The following is a 21,823-nucleotide window of genomic DNA, read 5'->3' on the forward strand; positions in this document are numbered from 1 at the left end:
GTGTTTATTTTCGCCGTCGCTACTGTCAGAAGTTTGAAAAACACAGAGGTCGATTTGAATTTTCCTCTCGCGTGCACCTGTAAATATGTAATGGCCCCCGACATTTTTATTTTATTTTTTTTGTCAATGAAGAATCTGATATTCGAAAATTATAAAGGTGTTTTTTACGTGTACTTTTACGTCCATGTATTACTGGGAATTATATTCACTGCACACGAATAAACATGAAATTTGCATTTTTTATTTTATTTGATGGGACTCGGACTTGGATTTGTTTGTCATTGGGTCATAACTGTCAAAACGTTGAAGCAAACGTCTTAACAAACTTTAAAAAAAAAAAAAGAAAAGAAAGAAAGAAACGCGAAAAAAAACAAAAAAAACTGCCACTGTTTCACCAACATGCGATGCAATTCCGCCATCTAGCGGTCAGATTCCGGCAACAACACCCTGATCTTGGGCTTCGGGTCGCATCTTGAGGAGCTTCAGGTTGCTTTAAACGGACGATCTGATGTTACTGCTGCAGTGGACGAATGGCGAGGATTTTCAAAGGACAGGTGCCATGTCACTGTATTCACTGAAGGCACGTTTATGTTATGCTGAGAGACGAGAGTCAAAGGTCAGATGTGTTGGGCAAACTCTGGGCGCCCCCTAGAGGATCAAAGACGATCTGTTGGTTGGTGCCTCACTAGAATTACATGAAACATACTGACTGGTCCGTGGACGCTCAGCCGAGTCAGCACACACACACACACACACACACACACACACACACACACACACACACACACACACACACACACACACACACACGCGCGCGCGGTGGGGGCACAGCAGTGACTCATCAGTTTAGAGATCAATGGATATAAAAGAGGAGTTTAAAGACGACAGCAGTGACATCAAGGTTTGTGTCTGAAAGGACACGCAAAAAAAACCAAAAACACGACAACCTTGAAACGAAAAGGAGTCGTGTTGAAATGAAATTCTCCCTCTCAAAGACTTTCATTACTGCACACACAGGCTTATTAACTGTCTGCTTATGTGACCGAGATAAAGCGTGCCGCTGCGGTCAAGCGAATCGATGCACTCCAGCAGCAGCAGCAGCAGCAGCAACAAATCAGGTTTATTAATCTGTTGCCCTTCTCGCTATTAAAAGCGTAATGTGAAGGTATTGATTCCCCTCCAGCTGTTTTCTTCCTTTTCTTTTTTAGTGCGATCAGACCGAGTCCCTGTGTGTGTGCTCGTGTGAGCAAGGGAGAGCGAGCCTGAAGACCCAGCCGCTCTCTCCTCACTGCAGCAGCCTCTGATTGGTCGGCAGGATGCTGACAGCAGCGATGCAAGGCGGGGGATGGGGGGTGGGAGGGAAGGGGGTCCTGGTTCTATAAAAGGCTCCGGGATCTGCAGCATCACTGAGCTGGTGCAGTGCAAAGACTGCGCGCTCATCTCTCACCGATGGTGTGCAGAACAAGGGGGACGCAAAAACCTTGAGAAACTCGCAAAAAAATCCAAAAAAACATCCATTATTTATTCCTTTCGAACCGAAAAAAAAAAAATCATCATGAGCTGTGACTCCCTCCTCTCCTACCGCCGTCCCTGGGACAGCTACAGAGGGTCCCACAACTCCTCCACCACCACCACCTCCTTGCTCCTCTCCTCAGCTCCTCAGATCGGGAGGAGGGTGCTGAGGCTGGCCACCTCCTCCACCTCCACTTCCTCCACCTCCCTGCCGCCGGACCTGGCCGGGGCCTCCTCCCTCAACACGGAGCTGCTGGGCCTTCGCCACCAGGAGCGGGAGCAGCTGGTGGGCCTCAACGACCGCTTCGCCTCCTACATCGACAAGGTGAGGCACCTGGAGGCGCAGAACCGGGCGCTGCTGGCGGAGCTGGAGGGGCTGCGGCGGCGCCAGAGCCGGCCGTCCCGCCTGCAGGGCCTCTACGAGGGCCGGGCCAGGACCCTGAGGGCCCTGGTCCAGGCGGAGGGCGACGAGAAGGCGCGCATGGAGGCGGAGCGGGATCGCCTGCGGGACGCCTGCGAGCAGCTGAAGGAGCAATATGAGGAGGAGCAAGGGAGGCGGCGGCGGGCGGAGGAGGAGCTGCAGAGGGCGAGGGAGGAGGCGGAGCGGGCGGCGCTGGCGGGTGGTGACGCCCAGGCGGCCGCCACCTCGCTGGGCGACGAGCTGCTCTTCCTGAGGAGGGCGTTTGCCGAGGAGCGGGCGGAGCTGCAGGAGCAGCTGCGGGCGGAGGTGGCGGTGGAGGTGCAGATGGAGACGGAGGTGGGACGTCCCGACCTGTCGGCCGCCCTGCGGGACATCCGGGGGCAGTACGAGCGGCTGGCGAGCCAGAAGATGCGGGCGGCCGACGAGTGGTACCGCGGGAAGGTGGCCGGCGTGGCCGAGGCGGCGGCCAGGAGCGGCCGGGCGGCGCACGCCGTCCGGGAGGAGACGGCCGAGTACCGGCGCCTCCTGCTGGCGTGCTCCTCTGAGGTCGAGGCCCTGCGCAGCGTTGTCGACTCCCTCAACAGGCAGCTGGAGGAGGTGGAGGAGACGCAGGCCGAGGACGTGGCCAAGTACCAGGTGACCAGAGGAGGAAAGAGTCATGGAGGAGGAGGAGCTGGTGGAGGAAGAGGAGGAGGAGGAGGAGGAGGAGGAGGAGGAGGAGAAGGAAGGGAGGAGGAGAAGGAAGGGAGGAGGAGGAGGTAGAGGATTAGAAGGTGGAGGAGGAGGAGGAGGAGGAAAAAGAGGAAGAGACGGAGGAGATGGAGGAGGAAGAGACGGAGGAGTAGGAAAGGGGGGAGGTGGTATAGGATAATTAGAAAAGGAGGAGGAGGAGGAGGGCAGGGAGTGAAGAGATGTCAGCTGATCAGTTGATCTAGACAGAAAGATCTCAACCCAGACGCACTATAAGAAACAGAACATGTGTTTTTTAAAAGAAGAAAGAAAGAAAGAAAGAAAGAAAGGAAGAAAGGAAGGAAGGAAGGAAGGAAGGAAGGAAGATAGAAAGAAACTATCACTTGGAATCCAGGAAGACGAGCAGTAGGGCAGCAGGAGGAGGCCACTGTTTCTTGTAGCTCCACGACTCACTGCATCAGCTGCAAGACAAAGTGTGGAGCTCAGCAGGACCACAAGGTCACTGCAGCAGCTGCAGCAGCAGCAGCAGCAGCAGCAGCAGCAGCAGCAGCAGCAGCAAACCTCAACGCTGATCTCACTCCTTCTCCTCAGTCAACAAAATCTCAGAACCTGAATTGTCTCTTTGTCGCCCGACTGACTGCGTTGTTGATGTTCAACCCTGCAGGTGAGGATCAGCGAGCTGCAGCAGAACATCAGCGAGGCCAAGCAGGAGATGGCGCTCTACCTGCGGGAGTACCAGGACCTGCTGAACGTGAAGATGGCCCTGGACATCGAGATCGCAGCCTACAGGTCAGATACAGCTGCTCCTGCTGCTCCTGCTGCTCCTGCTGCTCCATGAGTTTCTTGCCTGCCCACCTGAACGGCCGCCTTCTTCCTTCCTTCACAGGAAACTTCTAGAGGGGGAGGAGCTTCGACTGGATTACCCGCCCCTTCCTGCTCTCACCTAAAAACCATTTCCTACCCCCAGCCCCCCCCCCCCCCCCCCCCTCCATCTCCTCCCGCTGCCATTCCACTCAGTTCTCTCCGGCTGTGTCCTACATCGCCCTCTACTGTCACTATATAGTCAGTATATAGGGGCTACGCTATTTTCTAGCTGTGTCCGAATCCTGAGTGAACATCAGTATTCACCACACAGTCCACTCAATGTGTCCATCGCTAAAAGTAATGTACAACCAATGGTCTCCAGCCCTGCAATATATCCCACCATGCATTGCGCTCATGCTGACCCATAGGTAGAAAAAGCAAGAGTTAATATATTTTTTAACGTGGGGAGACGTATAATAGTAGTTATATATATTATTATTATTATTATATTATAATTAGTATGATATGTACTGGTCACAAAAATGAATATATACATACAGGTGAATTGATTTGATTTTTCATTTATTTTTTTTTTTACCATCAGCCGATCGGACGTCTAAATAATGAGATATTATAGATATTTTTTTCAATTTGGTCAATGAGTAGCGCTATACAGTGAACTACATTGAACTCCCTGTACAGGAAGTTGGGAACTGGTGGGTGATTTGGGACACAGCCCCCCCCCCCCTTCACATCTCCCCAGACAGACATAAAATCCATCATCCTTAAGACAGAAGCGCCCTTGTGCCGCACAAGAGGTCCCACCAGAAGTCCCCCTTCTTCTACACACGTGAGGTCCGCAAAGGAGTGGCTGCACTGCATCAGCCAGTGGCGGCCGCAGGACGGTGCTGTCGTTTTGGCCGGGCAGTTGGAGGACGCAGGCGAGCGCGAGAGTCGCTGTGCAAACATCTGACCAAGTGTTTGTGGAGCGGGACAGAGAGGCCCGTCCATCTCCCGCCGCCCCGACCTCGTCTGCGTCTCGACTCCAGCAAAAACAACGTGCACCGTCACCCCCTGCCCCGACCCCATCACCCGTGAACCAGTGACCTTAAACCTTTATTCTTAGTTCTTCTTCCTCTGCATTTACGTCACACAGGAAGTTATGTTTGGACTCGATAAGCAGACCATGAATTTGGCCCTTTTTTTCCTCAAATTTCTCGCTTCTAATGATGAAACCAAAGCACTCTCTTGCTCGACCTTCCAGTCCTGTAAATGCCGAGGAAGATTTTAATTTTGTTACTGGTTCCTTCTAATGTTCCTGCAATGCGTCTCTCTGTCAACTGGATAAAATGTTCTCTCTAATCTGACCGAGTTAGTCTAAAACGCTGAGTAACTCACGAGACTCGGTGAGAAAAGCAGGGGCTCCTTGTTGTTGTTTATTTCCTGCTGCTTGTAGTTCCAAATGGTGCTTCCACATGTGTGAACGTGAAACTCTGCAACAGCCACACTCCTGTAACAGCCGGCAGCAAGCTGAATAAACCTACAACTGACCTGCAACCACCTCACTTCTCCTTGTTTTGTCCTTGCCGTCCTGTTCTGGGGTCACAGCACCAGCTGGTGGCCTGGTTTGGTCCCAATGATGAGCACACACTCACACTCTACAGTGCTTCCAGAGTCAAACCTGGAAAAAAAAAAAAGCATTTGGAATGTATATTTTAAGTAGGCCAGACAACAATATCACACAAATAAATGCGGGTTTCGTTTGGCTTAAATATCAAACAGCTGGGGCAGCACACACACACACACACACACACACACACACACACAAAATAAGCAGAATAAATGGTGAGTTGTTTTCTATTAGGATTAGGGATCATCAGCTCCCTAAACAGATCTGTTGATCTGTTGATTAAAAAAAACAGAATACCTGGTCAATTTCAGACCAGAATCAGCAGGTTATTTTTTTATAAGAGCTATGCTCATAAATAATTACAAACAACAACAACAACAACGACGACGACGACGACGACATACGCAATAATTACATATCCAAACGGCCTGTCGGCCCCCCGATCGCCGGAGATCAACGGTTGCCAGCAAACGTGCCTCCGCCTCCGCCACCGACAGGGGGCGGTAGAGGCGCTCCGGACGTCACTTGGGCTTCAACCACTTCCGGCGGTGAAAGGGCGCCGACATGGCCGCCGCCTGCCGCCGTCAATGTTAGCTCACCGTCCGTGTGAGTGTCTCCTGACCGCCGTCCGCGTCTCTCCGGGGTTTCACCGACCATGTTTCACGTGATAGGCGGGAGCGGCGCTCGGGCCGCGCGGCTCCTCGCGTCCCGCGGCGCCGCGCTGCTCCAGGCGCCGCACCGCGGCAGGAAGTCCCGCGCCGACCCGGTGGCCAAGTCCAAAGTGGGCCGGATCAAGACGCCGCCGCCGGTCGACCCGGTCGAGATGGTGGTGCTGAAGGAGCGGTTCTCCGAGTACCAGCTCATCATGCGGGCGCTGCGGTAATAATACTAATACTAATAATAATGATAGTAATAATAATAATAATGATAATAATAATAAACCTTATGAATGTTTTAGTTTACCTGCGTTCTCGCGTTTTCTGCCACAGTGATGATGATGATGATGATGATGATGATAATATCCTGAAGTCAAGGCAATGCAACGGTGTGTAGATAATAGAGACACAATTTTGTTTAGTGGCGAGTGAGGCGTTTACGTCCTCTTATTAAGAGCTGGTGAAGGTGTTCCTGTAAACAATGTCACTGCAATTGACAAAACGTGTGAAAGTCGTGACAACAAGTCTTTTCCTCAGATTGAATGAGAGAAAAATAAAATAATCCACCGGCACCGAGAGAGAGAGAGAGAGAGAGAGAGAGAGAGAGAGAGAGGTGTGGTTTTCTCTCCTTTCTGCTGCTCTTTCAAGTCGGATCGCAGACTATAAATGATTAATTTCTCTCACCATCAGCTGAGGGTTTTTTGTTTGAATGAGTGAATGAACTGTGCTTTCCCCGTGTGCCGGTCAGGCTGGAGTTCAAGGAGGAGGTGCTGAGGAAGAAGTACGAGGAGGAGACGGGCTCCCTGGCGGAGGAGCGAGCCAGGCAGGAGGCGGAGGAGCATCGGGCCCTGATGGCCTGGAACGAGCAGGAGAACCAGCGGCTGCTCCAACTGCGGTAGGACGGGATCAGAGTGACGTCAGGCAGGAGGCGGGGCGTTCCGACACACCCTGGGGTGGGGGCCGGGCCCGGGCCCGGGCCCAGGCAAGGTCGTCCCAGCACAACTTACACCAGCGCAATTCAAACCAGAAATCTGTTTTTTTTTTTTATAAAACAAAAGTTGCAAAGTGAAATACCAAGATTAAAAGAAATCTTTTCATGCAGCACGTAAATAATACCACAAACTAGGGCTGAACGATTATGGAAAATGCATTTGTAGATAAACATTTGTGGTCCCCTGCAAGTTGTTTTTGAAACTTCATTCAAACTTTAGCATGAACAACTTCAGTGCTCTGTCTTAATATTGTTGTTCATTAGAACATTTAGGCTGCACAGTTTTAGGAGACATTTTTCCAGTTTGGACCGAGCCATCTGTCAGGGCCACTTCCTGTTTGGGGGCGGGGTGGGGGTTGGGGGGGGTTCCCTCGGCAGTCAGAGGAAGAATGCCTTGTGGTTGGTCGACCGGCTCTGCGTTCTTCTCAACCTGCGTGTTGTTGCACAGGGTGTCGAGGGTCCAGAAGGAGGAGGAGGAGACGCAACGCAAACAGCTAGAGGTCATGATGAAGCGGGAGCAGAAGCAGCAGGAGCTGGTCAGACGGAAGGCCGTGGAGGTCTCCCAGTTACAGGTGGGGTCTTCCTCCTCCTCTTCCTCTTCCTCCTCCCCCACCTCACCCTCCTCTTCTGTGAACCTGAACCGTTCAACTCACGTCTCACTCGCTGTTTGCCAACAGGAGGACGCCAAGAACTTTGTCACCTTGGAGAACCTGGACCAGCGCATCGAGGAAGCTCTGGATAATCCCAAGAGTTACAACTTTGCCATCGACAAGGAGGGAAGAGTGGTGCGACGGACAGTCCTGCAGTGAGGGGGCGACGCTGAGCTCTCGTCTCCCTCACCGTCTTGTTAATTGTTTTTCCAATAAAAGTATATGTGCACATGAGACTTCAGACCGGACTGTCGTGTCTTTTCCCTCTGAAAGCTTTGATGGCAGTTACTGTACACTCAGCAGGAAGTCCACAAAAACTCTCTGAGTTCCAGGAGGATCTTTGCAGGATGCAGAATTATTCTCCTGGACAATAATAACCCTTCCACCAGGGGGCGTCATTTCGCACCTCGGTGTCACACGGCTCATAAAAACACAGTTGGGATCATTTCTTTGAGATGTGTTTTTAAGGGTTCTATAAAATAACCAGGGGGTTTTCAGCGGCCTGCGGGGGGCGCTGTGCGACACGGAGTCCCAACACTGCAGGCAGCTCACGTGCAACAACGTGCGGCCGAGCTGGTAACTAATCCTTGTGGTGTCAGGTGGCGCTGAAGATCACAGCAGCCGTCCTTCCACACGGAATTCCAGCGCACTTTGTAAGGAGCGGGCTGGAAGTGCACTGGCCTGCCCAGAGGATGCTGACTGGTTGGGGGGGTGGGGGGAGAGAGAGAAAAGAAAAAGCCTCAAACTCTTAAAAACTCTGCGGGGAACCTCCTCTTGTATTCTTGGAACGCCTCGAGTTGATTTTGTTGAAGTTTTTATTTTTATTTATTTATTTATTTATTTTCCTCAGTCCAGGCGTAGCAACTGGGCTCATTCCTGGCGGTGCCGCAAAGCCGTGCACGCACTTAATGTGATCGGTGAAGCAGGTTAACGGGATTGACCGGCAAGGAACGCGAGCAGGCAGATTAGGAGGAGCTCTCAGATTAGCCGCTCACTCAAAAACGCTGTTTCCAGGCGGCGGCGGCCGAACGAAGGCGAAGGTCAATTTCCAGAGAGACAAAGAACCGACACGCACACACGCTGCTCTTCTTCTTCTCCTCCTTCTTTTATTGATTGGGTTACTGCGGCTCGTGTGTGTGTGTGGGTGTGCCCACCTACACCTACACACACACTCAAACACATATATACACCAGGGCCACTGGATATCAGCAATAAATAAATTAACTGCAAATGTGTGAGAATCTTACTGACCAGCGAAGCCCAGAACTCAATGCAGCCCTGGTGTTAAAATTGAAATACATTAAAATACAGAAGGAAGTCACGGATGACAACGTAAAAGTAACAATAGCACCTCGATGGTACGGCTGGTGAAATAGTGTTGTGAGGAGGGGAGGCTGGGGTGGTGGGAGGGAATGAAAATAAAACAAAAGCACGAGCACTTGAATATTCAAGTATATAAGAAGCCAAGAGTCACACCCTCCCCCCCAGTACTGACTGAGCAACCTGGGAGAATGTGTGTGTGTGTGTGTGTGTGTGTGTGTGTGTGTGTGTGTGTGTGTGTGTGTGTGTGTGTTTTCAGTTTCGCCGTGTCTCAATTCAGGCCACATTCTATTGAAAGATAAATCTGCACCAGCTTCCTCGCAACCACCATCCTGGGGACGGATTTATTATTTTTTTCAGACACCGGTTGCAACAGTTATGTGCGCTGTGTCAGAGCCCCGCCCCCAGCAGCAGGCCCCGCCCAGCTGCAGCCCTGGAGGGAGGAAGTGGGGACTATGGGAGCTGGTTGCTGATCTGCCCCGGTTGTAACGACTTCTCAAAGCGCTTCTCCGCCTCCTCGCTGAGGGCGTCACCTGTCCAGCCAGGAGAGGGAGGAGGGAGGGGGGAGTGAGAGGAGCGAGAGGAGTGAGAGGAGTGCTGGGGGAACCGAGTGGCGAGGAGAAAATCTGTTCAGGCGTCTCACCAGTGTGGCAGTTGTGCAGCCAGACGCGATGTCCGTCGTACTTGCAGTTGCACTTCATGCCGTTGTTGCTGAAGTCGCTCTCGGCCACTTCCATGTTGGGGTTGATCACGACCTGAGCAGGAGGGAGGGACAGAAAGCAGAGGGAACTTTTGCATACATCAACAAAAAAACGATTAAAAAAAATCAAAAGGTAACTTAATAATTATATAAACATACGGTATATACATCCATATATATACACATATACATACATACATATACATATATATGTTTATAGTCGATTAAAATTTTTAATCGCAATTAATCGAATAGTGTCCTGAGTTAACTCGCGATTAATCGCAAAGAATCGGAGAGGAAAATAAGAATTCCTTTGTGGAAATATTCCATTATTATTTTCATTGGAACATTCCAAAACAATTACATACTCATACTGTCCTGATGCTCTCCATGATCGCATTTGTCAATTGAGATATTTTTTTATTTTGAAATTACTTTGAAAATGAACCGGATTCTCTCGTGTTTCTTTGAGTGACCTCCTGTCCAACTTGACGCGGATCGCTCGCTGCCGCTTGGAGTTTGACGTCAACGACACCATTGGTTAACAAGGGCGCCGTAAGGAAATGGCCGCTTCCGCCTCCGGTGTGAACCCGGTGTTAATTTGGGGTCTTTGGTTTCGACTTTTTGACTCTGACCTGGAAAATGTAGTTTCCCGGTCGGACGTCTGTGATGTCGATCCACTGGCAGTCGATGTCGTGCCGGTACGAATCCCAGCAGCCCACCGTGATGCCCTGGTCGCCAAAGTTGGCGCACTCGTAGCGCTTGGAAACGCCTGCACGGGTACCATGAAAGGGGGCGGTCTCAATGAACGGGCTCCATTACACAACAGGTCAGAGTTATGTTCTCGTTCTGATCGTTGCTCAGTTTACTGTCTCCAGGTTCTGGATGTGGCCGTGGTTCTGTTGGCTCTCACCTTCCTCACAGTCCGAGTCCTCCAGACAGAAGCTGGCCTTGTGTCCTTCGGCCACTCTGGTGCCGTTGGCGTTCAGCAGGTCGTAGTGGGTGAAGATGTCCATGCTGTGGTAGTGGCTGCAGGGTAGTGGGGGTGGGAAGGTAGAGGGAAAAATCAACACACATCTTTACAAACAATACTTGTGGCGGCGGCGGCGGCGGCAGCGGCGGTTACCCGTGGCAGGCGTGCCACACCCAGGAGTGGCGGCCGGCCTTGGGCTTGAAGTCGGCTCGGCCCACGTTGTGGATCTGCGAGGAGAAGCGCAGCAGGCGGCGGTGGCCGTACGGCCAGTTGGCCTTGGCCGCCGACTTGGACAGGCAGTCCTCCTCCGCGGCGCAGTAGAGCATGTGCAGCGGCCGGTCCTCGATGTAGACCGTCTGCTGGACCAGGGAGGCGTTGAGCACCAGGTCAGAGGTCGCTGCCAGAGACAGGAAGTGTCGTCAGCGAGCGAAATCACCCACTGGTTCCCTCCAAAGGCAGCTCTAAGTCGCTAATCTACATAGCGCCACTCATGAGTCCAATTGAAAGAAAAAACTTTGGGACGCTCTTGATGATGTCATCGCAGTCTCAGTAAAACATCCCGTTGGCAGGTGGCAATAAATAGATAAATATATCGATTCATTTACAATTTAGAATATTCAAGATTATACTAACACTTGTTTTTTTCTCACCTTTTCTCCCTATGGTTCAGCGTGAGCACAATGCATGATGGGACATATTGGTTAATTTCCTATATATTGGGGTATATTGGCTAGTGACCATCGGTTGTACACTACTTTTAGCAATGCATTGTGGGATACATCGGGATTCGGACACTGCTAGTAAATGGCGTCGCCCCAATATAATGACTATATAGTGACCCACAGGGGGTGATGTAGGACACATCCAAAGTCCCAGGCAGACAGACAGGCAGGCAGGCAGACAGACAGGCAGGCAGACAGACTGGTCACTTACTCTCAGAGCAGATGACGCCCGCCGCAAACTTAGCCGCCGACTTCTGGCAGCTGACGGTTCGGTGCCGCTGACACTGGCTGAGCGACATCTCGTTGCCAGTGCACTTGACGCCGCTCTGCACCATCTCCGTCACGTTGCTGCCCTCCCAGTACCAGGTTTCCTTGGAGTGGGGGTCGGATGGACCAGAGCAGACACTCAGTCAGTCGGTGGGATGAGCCCGTGCCTCACTTTATCCACATGTTTTCCCACAAACACAACATCCACTTCTGCAGCCACGTAACTTCAGACGATTGTAAGTTTTCTCTATCGCAGACACACAAATATTTTAATGGTTTTTCTCTCCAGATAAGTACATTCAATACATTCCATTGCAGGAAGCTTCCTGCAGGATTTTTCCCAAATTAAAGTCCCTACATTGTCAATGTGCCGCTTTTGTATCTCTTCAATAAAACAAAACTAAACCGAGTGCGCCGGTGTTTGTTCTTGGTGCTCAACCGGGGGTTTCTGGGCTGAGACCTCTCAGTCTCGGGACTCCTACTCACATTGATGGCGTGCATGGCGTAGCCCAGCCCCAGCTGCCTGCACACCACCATGGCCTCCCTGGTGGTCCAGCCTGTGCTGCACACCGTGCCCCACCTGGAGCCCACCTGCACCTCCAGACGGCCCTCGTAGGAGTTGCGGCCGCCCGCTAACCGCACCTGCACATACGGCCCTGCAGGGGGTCAGTGTGAGGCGGTGCAGGAGGCGCTTCCTGTCCCGCCTCGGAGCCACTTCCTGCTCAAGAAGGAGCAGGAGGAGCGCCATTTGTTGAAGCGCCAGAGGGATTTCCCCCCCCCCCCAGGTGAGCTTGTAGCTTTGACAGCTTTTAGTAGCTTTAGCTTGCAAAGTGTGTGTGGAGCCCATAATGTACCGTCATGTAATAATAATAATAATATATGCATACATGTTCAAAACATTTCGCATGAAGTTGTTGCTTCACACCATCAATGGTCCCAAGAAAGCAAAAAGGAAGCAGCGTGTTTAGCCCTCTGTTTGCAGCCTCCTGCTAATGTTGCTGCCAGCAGGAATGACTGTTTCAAAGACCCAGCGTGTAATATTTGGGATTTTTGAGAAGGAACAGCGACATCAAGTGGTTACATTTTGGACTGCAGCACTCTGTGCAACACTCTGCACCCCTGTCACCCCTCCCGCTCCTCAGTTTGCCAGTCAACCTGGATACCTCGTCCACCTTCTTCTTTGCTGGTTTAATTGACAATGCGAGCGTTCACTCTAATTATGGAATGTGCAGTCAGGAGACCTGGATTGTCCACACCAAGCTTCCTTGGTGGAGATGGTGGAGCACGACGGCATTTGAATGGGCAGTGTATTAAGTTTTTACTTCCATGAAAATGGTAAATCAGGCCAAATCTTACACACTGGACCTTTAAGTTATTTTTTCCCAGTAGAGTTCGCTGACTATTAGTGGGCGGCCTTTAACAGTTATGTTTGCAGGCGTAATGTGTTTGAACACGTGTGCACAGAATGTGGCAATAGCGCCCCCTACAAGGCCGATGACGGTACATTATCATATGGCAGCAGCTGCAGAGCGGAGAGGTTAGGCCCCGGTCAGCTTACTTGCACGCCCTGGTTGGCGTAGCCCAGGCCCAGCTGCCTGCAGGCCACCATGGCCTCCCTGGTGGTCCAGGTCTCGCCACAGATCAGACCCCAGCGCTGCGTCCCGTTGGGCTGCGAGCTCAGCACCTCTACGCGGCCCTCGTAACGGGTCCGCCCGCCCGAGAGTCGGATCTGCGCAGGGCCGAGGAAGTTAGAGCGCAGCGGGCAGAGGCACGCGGCAGCAGAAGCGGCAGCAGCAACAGCGGCAACATGAGGCAGAACTCTGCTTTCATCTGGAGGGAGAACTGGTCGAATCAAGGCTTGATTCATAATCAGTATTGATAATTCATTATGTTTTGTTTTGGGAGAAAAATAAAGTCAAATTCATTTTCTGTGGGTGACTTGAGATATTTAGTTGGACAAATGTGATTTTTTTTTTTTTTTTTTTTTTAGTTCCTCAGTTCGGCCTATCTTGTGCATCTGCAGCAGCAGAACATCGCAGATCCAGAAAGATTAAAAGCAAAGTGTCACAATTTTTTCTTTTGGTATCAACCAGTTTCTGTGGATAAAATAAAACATGAAACTCCGGATGTGACAATAGTCAAAACATCCACAGGGGTTCTGGCCTTTTGTGACACAGGGTTACCGAGCATTATGAATGAATCAGACGTTAGCCAGCAACAAAACACTCAAGGGATGACAGAGGACGTGTTCAATCAAGATGTGGAAAGAGTATCATCATCGAGCGTTTCAAAGAGTAAAGGGACTACACCAGGAAACTTCAATTTGTTTTTCTGGTTGTCCGGCTCTGACCGAGGTCTCCAGGCCCATGTAGGGGACGTTGCAGCGGACGCTGGCGTCCTCCGTGTGCTGGCACTCCTCCAAGGTGACGTTCTTAAAGGGACAGTGCCAGATGGACCTCTCGCTGCCCAAACACTTCACCTCGTTCATGTAGATGGGACCCATTCCTGAGCGTGCGCACAGACACACAGACACACACACAGACACACACACACACAGACTGAGTCAAGCCTTCTGCGACTGTCCACCAGGGGGCAGTTCAACAATTCACCCCAAATTCCAGGCGCAGTACGAAAAACATTGATCCACTATTATTTTGTCGTCCAGTAATTATTCAACCCGGTGATTTATCAGAAGTTGTGTTGCGTCGTGGTGTCGTTATTGTTGGTCTGATTGTCCAGTTTGGCTCGGCGCCGCCGCCGCCGCTGGAATCTGCCGTCCTTGTGGCAGCCGGTGAAAGGAATTCCTTCAGCACCACTAGTTTCCGACCGGGCTGCTGCGGTAGGAATGTTTGCTGGGAGGAGGGGCCCGACGGGGGCGGAGGGGTGAGGTGGGCTTTGGGAGGGCGGGGCTCCGACCCCCCACAGAGCACAGAGGCTCACTGATGAGTCGGAGCTCCCTCAGAGAGACGACTTGCAATCTGGGTTTCAGCCGCAATAAAATACTCAGCAGCTTCCAACCTCCTGCTGACTTTAAATGAAAGCCAGTTTCAGGGGAAGGAAGAGTGGCTGGAATGTCGAGAACTTCAAGACTGAAGTGAACTGAGACGGCTGCGGCTGAACCGCGTTTCTTTTTATCACGAAACTGATCTGGTGTGAGTGGAAAAAGAGACTCCCGCCCAAGCGACTCATCCCCGTGACTCACTTTGAAGACAACAAACAGTCCATGAGTCTCTCAGAGGTTCTCCTTCCTCTTCCTACAAACATCTTTCCTTTCCTCCTGCACTGATCAAACTGCATCTGCAGGAACCTGGGGGATCCAGGAGGATCCAAGATGACCCAGGAGGAACCTGGAGGATCATGCAGGAACCTGGAGGAACCAGGAGGATCCAGTAGGAACCTGGCAGAACCTGGAAGATCCTGAAGGAACCTGGAGGATCTTGGGGGTTCCAGGAGGAACCTCAAGGAACCAGGAGGATCCCAGGGGAACCAGGAGAAACCTGGAGGATCCTGGAGGAGAAGCTGCGCTCACCTTGGCCCATGCGGGCGCCCCTCATGGCCTCCTTGGCGCTGCCGAAGCCCAACTCCCTGCACACCACGCTGGCCGACTCCAGGTCCCAGCGGTCGTCGCACACCGTGCCCCACTCGTTGTTCTTCAGCACCTCCACCCGGCCCTCGCCTGCCTTGGCTCCGCCCTTCAGCCGCACGTTGCGCTACGGACAGCGGGGCGCCACCGTTGGCACGTTAGAATAGGTTGTCAGACGTCGTTCATTCGTTCATTCGTCCGTCCGTTTGTTCCTTCGTCCTCACCGACACCTTCAGCTTCTTCTTCAGGCCACTGCCCTGCATGAAGGCCGGCCCAGGCATGCAGCCAACCACCGCCGCCGCGCCGCCCTGGCAGGAGAAGGTGCTGTTGGCGGTGCTGACCACCAGGGGGCAGGCTGCCAGGTGCACCTCCTGGCCTGTGCAGGCCACCGAGTGGACGCCGTAGCTGCTCCGCTGCCGCTCCAGGTAGAGCCTGAAGAGAAGAAGAGCACAGCAGCTGTGGCTCAGACCGGCCCCACTTCCTCCCAGCCCTCTGATTGGTCGGCACGCTTGGCTGGTGTCTGGCTGATGGGTCATGTGACACACTCCCCCGCTCCCACCCCCCCCCCCCTCCACACACACACACACACTTCTTCACGCCTGAATGGTTGGGAGTCCTGGGGTTACCTGTTGGCGCCGCTGCTGAGTTTAGACTTAGAGCTAGTTTTAGCTTTGGATGAGGGCCTGCAAGGTGACAACACGGGTTAGAAGGAAACATCACGATGCAACATCAACAACAACAACACGCACAACAGCAAGAGAGTTTGAGGAAGAATGTGTCTCCTTCAACATCGCAGCTGAATACTGTCAAAACACGGCAGAGTGGCCAGGATTGTTACCTATTCATTCATTTACTCTTTAATATTATTATTATTTTCTATTATTTTATGGTACTTTTTGCTATATCTTTGTTCTATAACATAATATAAACCTATATCTTTATATTACCTATAGTTGTTATAGATTTGTCGTTTACTTTCATCACATGTGTACGTACACGTGTGTAAGTATGGGTCTACGTGAATATATACCTATATTGTGTGATTATTCTTTTAAATATCGATCTGCAACTTTCAAAATTTTTCCGTCAAAATAAAAATGTAATGTAAATAATAATAAATGGCCAGAAGGTGACAGAAATGTCCAACGTGACACAGACTTCATGTCCACGCAAAGACTAAAAGTCACTAAAACACTTTGCCACCAAAAGAAGCTCTCTCTTTATTTAAAGAGGAGAAGAATCCTAAAGTGGTTGGACGTCTCCAGGACACCAGGACCACCAGCAGCAGGTCCCTGCTGACTTTTGCCTCCAAAGTGTGCAGATATTGGAACAGTCAGCGCTTGTTTGTCTGTTAGCGAGAGAGAAGTGAACCAGCGGGAACCCAGTTACAGTTTAGGAGGCTGAATGATTAGGAGGCAAGAGCAGGTGACAGTCAGACACCCTGGGGAGGGTGGTGGGGGGGAGAAAGAAGCCATGCAGAGGTCAGAAGCTCCTCAACTACAGTTAGAAACCTTCAGCGTGAATTCTGAAGGGCGCCCCCTGCAGGAAACCCGCTGTCACTGCAGCAGGGTTGTCCCAGGGATGTCTCTACCTTCCGCCGGCTGAAACATTAACCTTCGGCTGGGAGACCTTCCCAGCTGCTGCTGCTGCTGCTGCTGCTGCTGCTGCTCGCTTTGTCAGATGTCTGCAACAGTGAGACAGCCAGATTCCATCACACACAGGAGACACACACACACACACACACACACACACACACTATCTCTCTAGGGGAGGAACAGTCATTTTCCACATTCCTCAGGTCTTTGGTACTCAGTATCTCTGACTCAGCCCTGTTGACCAATCAGCAGCTCTCGTTGGTCACGTGACCGACCGGCTCCAAGGCGCCCTCACACTCGCCCGAAAGAAAATACACACACACACACACACACACACACATACACACACAGAAACGCACATGCACACAGTTTCCGCTGTCACACCGGCGTGAACCAGGAGGGAATGTGTGGAGTCACTGAGGACGGAGGGAAGGAAGGAGGGGGGAGATTCCATAGGAGCACAGACAGTCTGTCTGTCTGTCTGTCTGTCTTGCAGAACCAGCTCATTGCAACTCCCTGAGACATTTACTTGGTCCACGGAAGTAAAACTGACTGCAAACTCAAACTGGAGAACTGACGGCTGGGGGAAAAAGACAAGAAGAAGAAGAAGAAGGAGAAGAAGAAGAAGAAGAAGGAGGAGGAGAAGGAGAAGAAGAAGAAGAAGAAGAAGAAGAAGAAGAAGAAGAAGAAGAAGTCTCCTCCATTCCCTGCAGGCACTTATCATATCGCTCCCCGTCATCGTCTGCCAGGTCACATGACCCGCGGTAGACACAAACAAAAACATCCTCAGCGGGAAGATAAGCACGCACTCCCACGCACACTTGCACACATCTTGCAGAACACACGTGACCTTCAAACTGCCCCCTCGACCTTCAGACCAACAGGTGGCCGCGCAGGCAGAGCTCACCTGTAAAAGTTCCTGTTGATCTTCTTCTCGTGCGGGAAGCCCAGCATGCCGCAGACCACCCTGCTGTTGCGGGCGGTCCAGCCCAGGTCGCAGACCTGCACCCAGCCGTCCCGCTGCTTCACCTCCACCACCCCCTCCGTCACCGGCAGCCTCTTCTTGGCGGCCGCCACCACGGGACGCAGCCGCACCTGCTCCAGCCGGCTCTCAGAGTCCACCTGAGCCTGGGCACACAAGCGAGCAGGACACTTCACCTGGGTGCTAGGGTCAAAGGTCATGTTTGCCATATTTTTACGCAGACACGCGCACGCACATAAATACACATACACACACACACACACAGGGAGGGAGGGCAAGGGGGCCAGGATGGACCATATGCATGAGGTCACCATGGATGTATTATGAGAACTGGATAGCGGACGGCAACGTGGCAGCGCAGCAATTCTTTTCCAGTGGCCACTCTGGGTACTGCAGCCAAAAAAAAACATATCTCAATGAAATCAATCAATCAATCAATCAAAAAGCATTTTTCACCATTGGACCGCAATACAAAAATAAATGCCAGTAAAACGGCTGACAGGACGACCTTTGACCTATAAGGAGGCCTATAATAAATCTTTTCCAATGTAGATTTCATAAGTCCTGCAATTTTAATCTTCCAACAAATAAACTTTTAAAGCCGAGAAAAGAGTTTCATATTCCACATTCCCAGCGTGAGATCTCAGCTCTTTCTGTTTGGCTGATGCGTCCTGGTTCATCACGTGTGTTACAGAGGCATGATGGGAAGTGACACTATTTCTGCATTTTCTATGGGAGGCTACATAGCCCAAAAACCTTTTCGGCATCTACGCTGGGACCTGGAGGTCACGACCCTGCTCAACAGCTGCATGACCTGAGGCTGATCTCCAGTCCAGTCTCGAGGAGCGACACCAGGTTAACTGGCATCTGGTGTAGATCAGGGATAACCATCTCCATGTGTGTGTGTGTGTGTGTGTGTGTGTGTGTGTGTGTGTGTGTGTGTTGGCCTCAAGTTCTCCCTCTCAGGGTGAGACCCAGGGTGGCACGGCGGTGAATGGAGGAGCAGCAGAAGTATCAACCATTGCCCTTTATGATGTCACAACTGCCTTTTTCATGAGCCTTGAGCGCTACCTTGACAGCCCAGGAGCTCATTCCACAGCTCACCTCGATGACGTTAGAGTCGACAAAGCCGGGGATCCTCTCGTCTTTGCACACAACGCCGGCGTCCTCGTCGTGGGTGCAGTCGCTGTTGCCCCAGCCGCGGGACTTGCAGTGCTCGATGCTCTTCTCGCTGCCGCTGCACATCACGTTGTCCAGCCAGATCTTCCCTGGACAGGAAGCAGAGCGTCAGCAGGCTGTGGGGGAGGTCAGCCGGTCACTCGGCCCAGGTCCGGACCAACTCCCCTCTGCAGGTCTAGACCAGATACCTTCTCCTGTTCTGGACCAGCTACCCAGCTACCTTCTCCTGGTTTGGACCAGCTACCTTCTCCTGTTCTGGACCAGCTACCCTCTCCTGGTCTGGACCTGCTACCTTTTCCTGGTTTGGACCAGCTACCCTCTCCTGGTCTGGGCCAGCTACCCAGCTACCTTCTCCTGTTCTGGACCAGCTACCCTCTCCTGGTCTGGACCCGCTACCCTCTCCTGGTCTGGACCCGCTACCTTTTCCTGGTTTGGACCTGCTACCCTCTCCTGGTCTGGACCCGCTACCTTTTCCTGGTTTGGACCTGCTACCTTCTCCTGTTCTGGACCCGCTACCTTTTCCTGGTTTGGACCAGCTACCCTCTCCTGGTCAGGACCAGCTACCCTCTCCTGGCCTGGACCAGCTCCGCTCTCCAGGTGTCTCACCTTGCCCCTTGCCGTACTTGGCGCTGTGCGTCCACCCCGTGGCCGAGACGAAGCCCAGCTGTCGGCAGAGAACGTTGGCGTTGGAGATGGAGAAGTCATCGTCGCAGATGGTTCCCCACTCGCCGCGGTGGAACAGCTCCACCCGGCCCTCGTTGTGCTTCCGCGGGTGTCCGGCCAACCGGAGCCGGAGCCCAGGGGAGTTCTGGAGCTGGGGGGATGGGGAAGTAAATGGCGCGGAAGAGGGCGTGGCCGTGCGTGGCGCCACCGTCTGCTGGGCCGTAGAGTAGCCAAGTAGCAGCAGCAGCACCTGGAGTAGGTTGACCGTGAACCGCTGCCTGCACGCCCACGTCTCCATGACGATGGCTGAGTGAAGAGAAAGAGGAACTTCAAATTAAGCCTTCAAAATAAGGACAATACTGAATCTGGTCAGGCTGCTGATGGCTAAAAACAAGGCAGAAGTGAAAAAACAAAAACAATTTTCTGCAAATACGATGACAACTTGAAGTACTCTATATGTTGTGTTTTCCGCTTCTACTTCATGGACACGATAAAAGTAGCTGGCAGATATGTTTCATTGCTTTCACTAAAGCTCAGTCATGTGACGGAAATAATGACGTCCCTCTTTTAAATATAGAATCAAAAAGAAAGAAGATTGCACCATACGCTTGCCCTCTCCCCCCAGTGGAGGCACCAAGTAATGCTTTCATTGCAACACACAGACTTTTCCCCGCAAATTGTCCAGAGTTCACCGGTGCTGACGGAATCCATGAACTCAGCCACTCTGGAACTCCAGAGTCGGCTTGATGAGAAACATCTGTTGGCCGCTCTCTTGACTCCCGGGCCAAATGATTACCGGGAAAGTTTTGAGTTAGAGGTCGTTGGCGTCAACGAGCCGTGTGATCAACGCCGTCGCAGCTCTACAACGCGTCGCTTCCTCGTGGATTTAAAAAAAAAATAATAATTTTATGGCACTTTGGAACGTTCAACGTTCCAGGACACTTTTCCTTTCCCGTCGGCTGGTTCAGAACTCCCGGCCGAGCTCGGAGCAGCACAGGCCTGCTATTGAGACCGCCGCCAGCTTTTAGCGAGAGTGTGTGTGTTTGTGTGGGAGACACAAATACAGTAGTGTGATGTGTTTGTACAGAACCCACAACCTTCAGGTTCCCTTTCCAAAACATGGCACACACATCCTGACACACACACACACACACACACACACACACACACACACACACACACACACACACACACACACACACACACACACTAGGTGATTGTCGGTAAATGCGTCTCTTTATATTCTCTCTTAACTCTTTGTCCCTGTTTAAAAATTAATAAAGAGTAAATTACCAGCTGTCATTATTGAGAAAATGGCTCATTGGACACAGTAAAATAAATAAAAGTAAGGAATCAATTCCAGAATTATATATATATATATGTATATATTTCTTTTGGAAGGGTGGGGGGAGGGGGGGTAAAAAGCGTGGAATTCATAAGCAAAAAAACAGAGTTGTCCAAAATAGACACACAGCGGTCAAACGTTTCGTAAGAAGTCTGAAATGTGTAATTAGAGGGTTGGATGTCTTCCTCCACCAGTCGTGCAGCTCCACACCTCTACTGTCTCTGCTGCATTTATCTATTTATTTATTTATTTATTTATGTTAAACTCGTATGTGTATTAAATTGTTCGAAATCAGCCATGTTATTGATAACTTGCGAACTTTCAGTCATTGTAAATACGTTTTGGTGTCATTTAAAAACGCCAGTGAGCTTCCGAAACTGCTTAGCGCGCGCGTTAAAAAAAAAAAAAGAAAGAAAGAAAAGAAAAAGAAGTTTCTTAAACGCAGCTGATCGGCAGAAAGACTCTATCTCGCGCACGCCGCTACTTCAACAGCTTCACTTTCATTCCATCGCGACAAGTAGTTCAGACTAAAATCAAATGCTGTGGACTTCTGTCTCATTATGACCCAGTTTCCCTCCGGACCGGCCGAGGCTCCTCACCTTGAGTCCCCGGTGCGAGGAGGTGACGACGGTTCCAGTGGAGATCGGGGAGCCGCTCCGGAGCTCCGAGAGCCGACTTCCCTCCGACACAGCAGCTTTTTAGGAAAACAGCCCCAGCGCTCCCTCCCGCTATCCCATCTGGCCCGCAGAACAATGTCCAAACTGACGGCTCCGCCCAGCAGCAGCAGCAGCAGCAGCAGCAGCAGCAGCGGTTTGGCGCGGTTCTCCGCAGACTGCCAGCTGTGCAGCTCGGAGAGGGGGAGGAAGAGTAGGGGATGAGGAATAACAGGAGGAGGAGTTGGAAGAGGAGGAAGAAGAGGAGGAAAGCAGAATTAGAGGGTGAAGAGAGGGAGCAGGAAAAGGAGAAAACGCAGGAGGAAGAAGAGTAAGAGGAGGAGGAAATGGGGGAGGAGGAGTCAGAGGGCAGCACACTGACTCTTTCATGGATGCTTCTGTAACAGGCTCCTGGGGCCCAAACACGTGAGTTGCAACCATGTGCCACACAGCTTCAGGTGCAGGTAGTACAGGCGGGACAGCTACA

General features: G+C 51.6%; 3 protein-coding genes across 5 annotated transcripts; 2 read left to right on the plus strand and 1 right to left on the minus strand.

Moving 5' to 3' along the window:
* Positions 1-1,406: 1,406 nt before the first annotated feature.
* On the plus strand, positions 1,407-4,984 carry neff2 (neuronal intermediate filament family member 2). The gene is made up of 3 exons (XM_076049546.1): positions 1,407-2,569; positions 3,288-3,412; positions 3,510-4,984. Exons 1-3 carry the CDS (start codon positions 1,556-1,558, stop codon positions 3,568-3,570), a joined length of 1,200 nt encoding a protein of 399 aa, XP_075905661.1. The 5' UTR covers positions 1,407-1,555; the 3' UTR covers positions 3,571-4,984.
* Positions 4,985-5,589: 605 nt separating this feature from the next.
* mrps26 (mitochondrial ribosomal protein S26) lies at positions 5,590-7,595 on the plus strand. The gene is made up of 4 exons (XM_076049533.1): positions 5,590-5,936; positions 6,462-6,608; positions 7,153-7,276; positions 7,382-7,595. Exons 1-4 carry the CDS (start codon positions 5,713-5,715, stop codon positions 7,511-7,513), a joined length of 627 nt encoding a protein of 208 aa, XP_075905648.1. The 5' UTR covers positions 5,590-5,712; the 3' UTR covers positions 7,514-7,595.
* Positions 7,596-8,443: 848 nt separating this feature from the next.
* On the minus strand, positions 8,444-21,542 carry loxl3b (lysyl oxidase-like 3b). 3 transcript variants are annotated; one of them, XM_076049559.1, is made up of 15 exons: positions 21,283-21,542; positions 19,282-19,644; positions 18,601-18,764; positions 17,422-17,642; positions 15,144-15,351; positions 14,866-15,046; positions 13,687-13,841; positions 12,895-13,065; positions 11,823-11,978; positions 11,281-11,440; positions 10,501-10,744; positions 10,288-10,403; positions 10,010-10,146; positions 9,318-9,429; positions 8,444-9,207 (listed from the first exon to the last, which is right to left on the minus strand). In XM_076049559.1, exons 2-15 carry the CDS (start codon positions 19,634-19,636, stop codon positions 9,128-9,130), a joined length of 2,460 nt encoding a protein of 819 aa, XP_075905674.1. In that variant the 5' UTR covers positions 19,637-19,644; positions 21,283-21,542; the 3' UTR covers positions 8,444-9,127. The 3 variants fall into 3 exon arrangements, with proteins under 3 accessions (XP_075905674.1, XP_075905675.1, XP_075905673.1); XM_076049560.1 differs by lacking the exon at positions 12,895-13,065; XM_076049558.1 differs by lacking the exons at positions 11,823-11,978; positions 21,283-21,542.
* Positions 21,543-21,823: the final 281 nt, after the last annotated feature.

This window comes from Nelusetta ayraudi, unplaced genomic scaffold, assembly GCF_046127955.1.
Source record: "Nelusetta ayraudi isolate G7.1 ecotype Tasmania unplaced genomic scaffold, CSIRO-AGI_Nayr_v1 ptg000117l, whole genome shotgun sequence".
Lineage (NCBI taxonomy): Eukaryota > Metazoa > Chordata > Actinopteri > Tetraodontiformes > Monacanthidae > Nelusetta > Nelusetta ayraudi.

What these genes read in the sequence shown, in the direction of transcription:
- mrps26 (XM_076049533.1), top strand. Translation starts at nt 5,713, where the DNA reads ATGTTTCACGTGATAGGCGGGAGCGGCGCTCGGGCCGCGCGGCTCCTC. An exon ending in CTCATCATGCGGGCGCTGCG is followed by an intron (nt 5,937 to 6,461) that starts GTAATAATACTA and finishes TGTGCCGGTCAG; the next exon opens with GCTGGAGTTCAAGGAGGAGG. An exon ending in TGGAGGTCTCCCAGTTACAG is followed by an intron (nt 7,277 to 7,381) that starts GTGGGGTCTTCC and finishes GTTTGCCAACAG; the next exon opens with GAGGACGCCAAGAACTTTGT.
- loxl3b (XM_076049559.1), bottom strand. Translation starts at nt 19,636, where the DNA reads ATGGAGACGTGGGCGTGCAGGCAGCGGTTCACGGTCAACCTACTCCAG. An exon ending in ACGCCAACCAGGGCGTGCAA is followed by an intron (nt 11,979 to 12,894) that starts GTAAGCTGACCG and finishes CCGTATGTGCAG; the next exon opens with GTGCGGTTAGCGGGCGGCCG. An exon ending in GCTGCACAACTGCCACACTG is followed by an intron (nt 9,208 to 9,317) that starts GTGAGACGCCTG and finishes CTGGCTGGACAG; the next exon opens with GTGACGCCCTCAGCGAGGAG.
- neff2 (XM_076049546.1), top strand. Translation starts at nt 1,556, where the DNA reads ATGAGCTGTGACTCCCTCCTCTCCTACCGCCGTCCCTGGGACAGCTAC. An exon ending in AGGACGTGGCCAAGTACCAG is followed by an intron (nt 2,570 to 3,287) that starts GTGACCAGAGGA and finishes TCAACCCTGCAG; the next exon opens with GTGAGGATCAGCGAGCTGCA. An exon ending in ATCGAGATCGCAGCCTACAG is followed by an intron (nt 3,413 to 3,509) that starts GTCAGATACAGC and finishes CTTCCTTCACAG; the next exon opens with GAAACTTCTAGAGGGGGAGG.